The following is a 9,655-nucleotide window of genomic DNA, read 5'->3' on the forward strand; positions in this document are numbered from 1 at the left end:
AAATTCGTTCTACCAAAGCGGTATAAGCGCTCTCGAGAAGCGCTGGTCAAAGTGTGTCAAGGTAGGAGGCGAGTATATCGACAAGTAAATATATTTTAAACCGATCAATTGTTGTTTTTTTACCTTTTCATTTCGGATAATCGCCCTCCGTATTCACAGTATTCATATATTGAATAATAAAACTTATAAAGTTTTTTTTATAATTTAATTAGATAGAAATATAGGAAAATATTCATAGTCGGGTTTTATTTTTAAGATTTGTCTCAAGTCAATCTTCAAATGGATTTGTAGCCAATAAGACGATCGGTTCGATCTTTCAACACGAACTTAAATCATCGGACTTCGAATGTCGCTCCTACTAGCAAATCTGCTTGTCTTCTCTATCACTTAGACGACGGAGACGCTGTTAATTTCCGCTTTCCGTGTGTCATTGCTTTGACGAATGTAATAAAAACTACTTTGGTTTGAGTCCGTGCTATATTCGCTTTTCAACATACTGACAATTGCTTTATCTGACGCGAATCAATTCACACTGTATCCACAATTTCACTTATTTGTGTAATACAAACTGCGATATTTATATTTATCATTGCGTTTATTGATCGAATGATACAGTAATTTTTATTAAAACACCTAGCGCGCGCACGCGCGCATCTGGGAAAAAAAAGGAAAATCAAGGATTGCGTGTATTATCAATAATAGATTACTGGCATTTCGTTTCCGTAGCTTCTTTATTTTCGCTCTTACTCCTCATCGTTGAATATTTATATATGTATGTACAGAAAACTGTCAATATCTCAACCCAGTTAGTAGAATCGCGGGATAAAAAATGCCAAGTCGAATTGCAAGTCACTTTTTTTTGTGTGCATGCACTGCGTTTGTTCGGAAACGTTAATTGATAAAAAGAATTTATCTCGTAGAAAAAGGTGTTCTCAAGGTTTTTGGACTTGTCTTATCTAATTGAAAAGCTCTCGTCTCCAAACTATATATATAAATTAGCGAAAAAATGTTTATTTTTATAGAAACTCGTGGACAGCTTCGTAGACTTTGTTCTCAAATATACGAATTCAGAAGTGTATTCTGAAAAATAAGCTCTTCAATCGCATTATAGAACGGTAAAGTATTAGAGAAAACAGGTCCCACATCCCAACAACAAAATCTACTTTTGCGTGTGTGTGTCAAGGCCTACCACCGTTGTCTTCTCTACTCTAATTTTCTGAATGAATATAATAATCTGAACGATTAATATAAAAAGCTACCAAGAAGACAAAGGATATGGAGCATCGCCGCGATATATTATTATTACTTTATTTCTGGTCAGATCGTGTATAACTACGATAGATGTGAGAGCGATACATGAAGAACAGCAAGGCTTAATTATATTTCCTAATTATACGAAAATAAATATTTCGTATATTCGAAATACAAATTTTATATCCGTATAAGAAGAAAATGTATTTAAGTCGCACTAAATTACGATGTTAATGTCTGTTCGTTATAAAGTAGATGTTATATTAGTTAGCTCGTACGAAGTCCGTTCTCTTTCTCCGCATGCGATTCACGCGAAAGAAAGATACACGTTCGTCGGCCGTTAGGAAATAATACTCTCTGTCAGCCACGTTTCCTTTCCTGCGAAATGCCTTACGATGAAAGAAGTGACGCAGCAACCATTTAGACATACGGAACATTCGTGTGTCGAGAAAGCGCGGCAACCGCGCGATCTCGCAGGCGTGAAGAATCGATCTTCGCGGCTTGGGACGTGGCTGCAGAGAATATTCTGACAACGGTGACAATACGATACTCCTCTTGCACGAAGTACATGAGAAAAGAGAACGGGCTACGTCGCCCGATGTACACCAGTGCCCATCCGGCGGCATATTCGCACGGAAACTATCGGTGTATACACGGAAACTATTACAATAGTTATTTTTTCTTCTGGGCTTTCTCGGCGGCTTTGGTGACTTTTCCAGCCTGATCTTTGAAGTTGACAGCCTTAATGACACCAACAGCTACCGTCTGACGCATATCACGAACTGCGAAACGACCCAGAGGTGGGAACTCTTGGAACGCTTCTACGCACATGGGCTTGGATGGCACCAATGTGACGATGGCAGCGTCGCCGGATTTGATAGCCTTCGGGTTTTCTTCAGTAGTTTTGCCAGTACGACGGTCACATTTTTCTTTGATCTCAGCAAATTTGCAGGCAATATGTGCAGTGTGGCAATCCAGCACCGGCGTGTATCCGTTGCTAATTTGACCAGGATGGTTGAGAACGATGACCTATGAATTATTATTCGTCATTTATACATTTTCCATTATATATAATATATATTCGTACTTTTATATAAAATTTTTTTTTTTTTTTTTAATTAATTTGCTTAAAACTTTTGACTTAAGACACTCAGACGTACTTAACCGTCATAAGATAAATTCTTCCGGTGGAAACCGCGAATGAAGTATGGAAGTTGTCATCATAGTGTCAATAACAAATAACTAAAATAAGAAGAATACATGTCAAAGTGCAAGCATACCTGTGCGGTAAAGTCAGCGGCGCCCTTAGGCGGGTTGTTTTTCGAATCTCCGGCTACATATCCACGACGTAATTCTTTAACAGACACGTTCTTAACGTTGAAACCTACGTTATCACCGGGCACGGCCTCCTGAAGGGCTTCGTGGTGCATTTCAACTGATTTTACTTCAGTTGTCAGACCGGCAGGTGCGAATGTGACGACCATACCAGGTTTCAACACACCAGTTTCCACCCTACCAACAGGAACCGTTCCGATACCACCAATCTTGTAAACATCCTGAAATCACGCAAAAAAACCAAATCATTACATCAATTCAGAAAGATTTAATAAATTTATTTAATATCTGATGGGATCAGACATTCTTAACCGTCAACGAATCAAAGATTCTCAGGTGGAAACCACGAATGAAGAAAGAAAATTATCATCACGTAAATATTGAAAGGATCACGATAACATAGATATCAGTATGCAAAGCTCGAGAATAGATAACAATGTTACCTGAAGCGGAAGACGCAAGGCCTTATCAGTTGGCCTGGTAGGTGGCAGAATAGCGTCGAGGGCTTCAATGAGACATTTGCCTTCAGCCTTGCCTTCTTTGCGCTCAACAGTCCATCCCTTGAACCAGGGCATTTTGGCGGATACTTCCAACATATTATCTCCATGCCAGCCAGAAATGGGTACAAACGCAACAGCAGCCGGATTGTATCCGATCTTCTTAATGTATGACGAGACTTCTTTTTTAATTTCTTCAAATCGAGTTTCGGAGTACGGGGGTTCAGTGGAATCCATCTTGTTGACACCAACGATGAGTTGTTTTACTCCAAGAGTAAAAGCTAACAGAGCGTGCTCGCGAGTCTGTCCGTTTTTGGAAATACCGGCCTCAAACTCGCCAGTGCCCGCAGCAACAATCAATACCGCGCAGTCAGCCTGCGAAGTACCAGTAATCATGTTCTTGATGAAATCTCTGTGTCCAGGAGCGTCAATGATCGTAACATAGTATTTGGAGGTTTCAAACTTCCAAAGAGCGATATCAATAGTGATACCACGTTCACGCTCAGCCTTGAGTTTATCCAAAACCCAAGCATATTTGAAAGAGCCTTTGCCCATCTAAAAACAAATTATTTCAATTGTTCTTTAGAAAAAAAAAAATTCTTTAAAAACATATTAATCAAATTAAATACTTTGTTTAGTTTCATTACAAACATTATAAAATTATATGTACAGAATTGCACAAAATATGTGAGAAATATCAGTTTTCATACAAAAAATTAAATATTACCTCTTGGGCTTCCTTCTCGAATTTTTCTATTGTTCTCTTGTCAATTCCACCGCATTTGTAAATCAAATGACCTGTGGTGGTGGACTTGCCGGAGTCGACATGTCCAATGACGACAATGTTAATATGAGTCTTTTCCTTGCCCATTTTGTACTAGTTTTTCCTAGATTTTCGATTCACTTTCTGCAACTAAAAAAGAAACAAAATTATTAAATCGGAATGCTCTGTGATCAATTTTTAAATTTAATCTTAAATATCCGTGTGCAACACGTGAATATATCGGAAGCTATCCGACAAATCACAATTGTGAACTTGTGTTACATCGCGATATGCAATATGGAATCCGCGGCGGCATCTGGAGGAATCGATTGCGCTCTAAAACGATCTCGACAAAATCGTATTTTAAAAATCCATTTCGTTCGGATTTCGCAAAAACATATTGCCGCGGCTGCGTGTTGCACGAGATTGCGCAATGTTGAACATTCGATCGGAATTGCACTCGATGTTCGAGCGCCTTTGTTCGCCGTCCACGTGGCCGAACATGAATATTCGAGAATGGTAACCGGCGGCCATTTTGTAAGTGATGAAGAGAGGAGCGGCGCGCTGTTGCCACGATCTTCGCCGACGCTCAACACCGCGCGATGCCACGTTATTGCAGATTCTTTTTGAGAGAGACTCTCCCATCGTCCGAATAAGTCGATCAATCGCTTTCCGCGTCCCTTTTTTTTTCTTTTACAGAAATCGCGGTAACTGCGACAGATATTTCGAGCAATCGCAAGAGAATCACGATGATACAGGTGGCAAATATGTTGCGTCCTTCGCACGTAGGGTACGCGACTCGGATCATGCGTGGAAAATTACACGGAGATTCCGTGGATGCTAATTGCAGTCGCTAGACAATTTTTTTTTTCCCGACACACCAATAGAACAAGATTTTTCGCGTTACAAAATTTCACATTTCTCACGAGACGAACTTTTGTCGGTACTGCGTGAATAACCGGATTTCCCTTCGGTCTCGCACGAGTGACGAATCGTCGATTATCGTGCGAAATCGCTTCTCGGAACTTGTTCGGTGCTCGACACGAGTCGATACCGCCCAGTTTTATTCGATCTTTACAACCACGAAATTCGACTGTTTTCCCGACTTAAGAATTGTTTTTCCGTTTTGTTAAACGCGTAAAACCTATTCTCCAGATTGCACTTCCATCGTAATATATTGCAAAAATGTCATTTAGGTTATTAAAAAATCAGTCTCGCGCACGGCGTTTCTTCATCGGGAGCGTTCGCGAAGGCAATTTTGTCTATCGTAAAAAAAAAAAATAAAAACCTATACAGAACACGATTCCGTACATAGATCTCTTTGCACACACGTTTTCCGAACGAAATCCTCCGCTATGACTACCACAATGAAAGAGAGAGAGAGAGAGAGAGAAAGAACTTTAACCTCGCGTTTCCGGCTCTCGGCACTGTCGCTCGAACACGTTGCCTCGCAGACAGCGCGTTTTTTCGATGCGAAACTAAAAAAGCGAGCTTAAAAACCGAAACCCGACGAGCAATTCGCCTCCAGCGACGCGATCGAGAGGGTTCGCAAACCACCGAGGCTCCAGCGCTGTGACAATCTCCAGCCGCCATAATGCATCCGGTCCGCGATCTCGGAGGCGTCTCTGTTGCCGGCTCGCGCAACCGGCGTTTGCTTATTTCGAATTTAATTTTCGTCAGGATTTTATTTTTACGATGAAAAACTATCGACAACGAGGAACAATCGTGGCTGAAGATGCCAGTTTACAGTTCGAATAAACTAAACGGAGGCCAAACGAGGCAAACTACAAGGATCAAATCGACCGGCCATGCGGCATCTTTTACCCGTCTACGACACCTCGATTAACGCACAAAAATTCACGAATAATCGCTCGAATATCGAAAAACTGTTCGCACAACACAATACGCCGTATCCGTTGGCGTCGATCTATTCCGTACCTGCGGTCCGATGCTACGTCCTCGAGCGGAGATACGGCGGATAGCAACTCAATAACGTAAACTACTCTAACAACCACTCACCTCGAAGTGCCGCGACAGAAAGAGTGAAAAAGAGACCCGGGCAATGAGGCGACCTGCGAAGAAACATGCGCACACGGTCGAGCGCAGCCTCGAATCCAGGCGTCATCGTCGACTCCAGCGCCATCTAGCGCGCTGCCACGTGCCGCACTTGGCGTAATACGTAATTGCAAAATGTCGAACGCGCGCGCGATAACCCGTATAAAAATTCGCAAAACGTTTAATTCCGAGTTGTCGATATTTTCGTTAGTTTTCCGAGAAGAATGCGCAATTTTCGGAATCATGGGGGTTTTCGATCATTCGAGCGCGTCTGGATTCGAGGCTACGGAATGACACACAGACGTAGAGCTCCTCGTACGTATACGCGACAAGGCCTCCCCTCGTGTTCGCCGCCGTGTTTGCACGTGTGCGTGTCCGTGCAATTCGAAGCTTCGAGAAAAAGAGAAAGAAGCATCGTCGGCGAGACACGTGCGAGCGAGCGAGATCGACGATGCGTGCATTGCAGTCAGGGATGCATTCGTGCGTGAACGACTGGGTTCAATGTTGCGACCCTGTCGCTATGTAGAATCGCAAAATACGTGATGTACACATACATTGACGCGGCGAGAGTTCCACATGGTTCTTCCCTGCGGCGGTCGACGAACGGAATCTGATCCAATTTGATGAGTGCGTGCTCTCTCTTTCTCTCTCTCTCTCTCTCTCTCTCTCTCTCTCTGATGCACCGCCATGCGACTCCGAAATACCGATGCTTTCACAGGTTTTGCATTTTTTTATATCGATATTTATACCGCGCCGATTACACTAAATGTGTGTAATTAACATTCTAATGTTTCGTGCCTCATGGAAATATAATGAAATTTTTTCAATCTTTGGATTTTAATTACACGATTTGATATTAGAAACAAATCATGTGTTGCAGCGAAAAAAAATATTTTACGTTCCTGTTGAGATTTATCCGATATGTTAATTGATATAAAACAGAGCAACATTGTATTGATAAATGATAACTGTTCCTCATCGAGAGAAAGACGATGAGGAACGGTCGAGGATAATCGGGAACGGTGAAAGGAGATTGCACACGCGCTCCGGGCATTAACGGTATCCGTTATTATGGCTCTATGACTGTGTATCGCTATTGTGAAGCGATCTTGTGTGATCTCTATATCTGTATTTTATATATATATATATATATATATATGTATATATATATGTATATATATCTAGAAGCATATGTGTATATACACACGTACACTAGATATACAGTACATATACATGCACTAAAACACATATTTATTCACTTTAACAGTTAATCGAGACAAAAGACAACTTGCATATCTGAATGCTCAGATAAAAAAAATTTTATAATTTAATCAAACACTTTCTTTACACGTTCATTTATTTCATGATTTCTACTTGTTTTTTTGTGAGTTTATTCAGCGTGAAATCCTAGTACGCCTACTGACAGGCAACCGGATATACTTCCGAGTTAAAGAACTTATTGAAGATTACGTATCGCACAATGTTGTGCAATCGAGCTTGTTACGTGAAAATAAATACGTCATCGGAAGCCATGAATGAATAACATACGTGTGTGTTACGTACTTGCAAGTCGAGTCAGACTCTTGCACAATTCTTGTTAATGACCAAATGGACAACATCATCTTATCGTTATCTATGTACAGATAACATAAGTAAAACAAAAAAAAACATTTCTGTACGCAAATGACTGCGACAATAAAACCGTCGTTAATTCTTGACGGCTGCAGACGTCCGTGCGGAGTATAAAGTTACTTTTTCAACTCCTCTCAAAAGCGCGTATTGATCGCGATTCTGGCTGTAACTCAGTTTTTATTGGCCTAGACTTCGGGGTTGGCGGACAAAGAAGGGGGGTGGTGGTTTCCGAGCCAGCAGTCGCGTCTTTTGTTCGTCTACCGGAAGAAACAAGATCCCGATGAATGTGTACGCTTTCTCTCCCCGTTATGATTGAAAAAGTTACGTGACACGCGAGTGTTTAAATCAAATCCGCAATTTAATCCGCGGCAAGTTTTCTTTCTCGTTGCGTCGCCGTGTTCAGCTTTCTTTCGATTTATTAGCGCATCAAAAATTTATGTAATTTTTTTTTTTAATTAAAAAATGATATATAAAATGTGTTTATTGTATTATCTATCAAGAAATATATTTTTGTTTTCCATTTTTTTCTTTTTCATAGAAAAACAGTTTTATTCACACGCACACACCAGGAAATTATAGAGCAAACGTTTGAATACGTAAAAATCTTATCAGTGAGAAAAATAAGAAGGCAGGAAAGGTTGGGTAAAGAGAGAGAGACACCGTTCTCTCTCTTTCTCTCTGTCGTCGTTTTCGCGAAAGAAAAGTCCGTGTGCGGTCCTCTCTTCAATATCGTCTATTTATATTTCAGGATTCCTACTGACATCCGATCGTACAAACACTCGTACGTGGGCTTGCGGCACAGCTCTAAGTTTCGAAAATTTAAAAATAACCTTCTATCGTCGTAGGAGAGAACAGATATATGTGTAGAAATGGACAAAAATGCGCGTGTGTGTGTACAATCACGCACGTAACGCAACGCGCCGGGACGCACACGCACGCGGCCACAATACATTTCACCGTTGAGAAGAATCGAAATGGATTTTCTCCTTTATCTCGTTTTTTTCTCCGATCACCAAGAACGTGAAATCGTTCCAATTTCACCGACTACAACTTTCGACGTTGTAATTGACGAGAACGAAAAACAATCAAGATTTTAGCGGCGATTTTGTGCCGTGTGTTATGATTTGGGGTATTACGACGTCGAAATTTGAACTCGTTGAAATTTACACGCCGCGATTTCACTCCGTGGTGTTTTAACACTTTGACTGCCAATTGTTATTTCAATTTTTTTTTGGTTTTTTTTTTTATTAATATTTGTTTAACCAACTGTGTATATATATTTATGCGCGACGATCTCCTAGAACTGCGTATTGCGAACAAAAATCAGTTGGCTTTCCAAAATCGGCTGTCAAAGTGTCAATCGCAGTGCTTTGCGTGTGTGACATATCTTTCTACGCTTTCCTTTTTTTTTTATTCTTCCACTTTCTGTTTGGGCTTTTTACTTTTTAGAGTTGTGTGTCTGTCTTTCGACGTACATACATAAATGATCGTCGACGCGTATCGCGGCACTGTCGTCGACATTTTGGTCAGTTCTCCGTTAATAGAAGTAAAATTCTCTCTCGCTTTTACACACTCTCGCACATACATACACACATTGTTTTACATAATAGTCTCATTCGTTCTCACTTTGCACAAGTACACGCGCGCTTGTTTTTTTTCTTTTTTTGTTTTTAATCGTTCTTTCACACACGGATGCACGTACGCATTTCTATCAGGCTTGTCATCTCTTATTGGGGAGATCGCAAAGTTGTACAGGGCGATTCAAATTCGTCGCATTCGTCGCGTAGGTATCCGACAATGTTTAAGAAAAAAGAAAAATACTTTATTCTTTAAGATTTAATACTTTCTAAGTAAGTGGAATAATTACATAGAGAATATATATATATATATATGCATATATATACATATACATATACGTGTATATTCTATCGGCATAATTAGTCTTTTTACGAATTTCATCGCAAAAGATCGGAAATGCTGAGATGCCTGTGTGAGAACGGTGCTGACTATCCAAATCACCCTATACAAGTTTCTCGATATATATATATATATATATATGTGTGTGTGTGTGTGTGTGTGTGTGTGTGTGTGTGTGTGTGTATTTATAATTGTATCTATATAT

General features: G+C 40.4%; 1 protein-coding gene across 3 annotated transcripts; it reads right to left on the reverse strand.

The window, feature by feature from the left end:
- Positions 1-712: 712 nt before the first annotated feature.
- On the reverse strand, positions 713-5,952 carry LOC109857197 (elongation factor 1-alpha). Of its 3 annotated transcripts, none has more exons than XM_020433291.1 (5): positions 5,866-5,952; positions 3,811-3,996; positions 3,030-3,638; positions 2,532-2,807; positions 713-2,280 (listed from the first exon to the last, which is right to left on the reverse strand). In XM_020433291.1, the coding sequence occupies exons 2-5, from the start codon at positions 3,952-3,954 to the stop codon at positions 1,924-1,926; spliced, it is 1,386 nt and encodes a 461-aa protein (XP_020288880.1). In that variant the 5' UTR covers positions 3,955-3,996; positions 5,866-5,952; the 3' UTR covers positions 713-1,923. The 3 variants fall into 3 exon arrangements, with proteins under 3 accessions (XP_020288880.1, XP_020288879.1, XP_020288881.1); XM_020433290.1 differs by having other exon boundaries at positions 5,785-5,873; XM_020433292.1 differs by lacking the exon at positions 5,866-5,952 and adding an exon at positions 4,129-4,319.
- Between the last annotated feature and the right edge of the window lie 3,703 nt (positions 5,953-9,655).

The sequence above is a fragment of the Pseudomyrmex gracilis genome, unplaced genomic scaffold (assembly GCF_002006095.1).
Source record: "Pseudomyrmex gracilis isolate BER0280 unplaced genomic scaffold, ASM200609v1 scaffold_150, whole genome shotgun sequence".
Classification (NCBI taxonomy): Eukaryota; Metazoa; Arthropoda; class Insecta; order Hymenoptera; family Formicidae; genus Pseudomyrmex; species Pseudomyrmex gracilis.

Bases quoted from the DNA above. Each gene is read 5' to 3' on its own strand.
- LOC109857197 (XM_020433291.1), bottom strand. From the start codon at position 3,954: ATGGGCAAGGAAAAGACTCATATTAACATTGTCGTCATTGGACATGTC. The intron at 2,808-3,029 runs GTAACATTGTTA...GCGTGATTTCAG, and splicing joins CCTTGCGTCTTCCGCTTCAG to GATGTTTACAAGATTGGTGG. The intron at 2,281-2,531 runs GTATGCTTGCAC...AATAATTCATAG, and splicing joins CCGCTGACTTTACCGCACAG to GTCATCGTTCTCAACCATCC.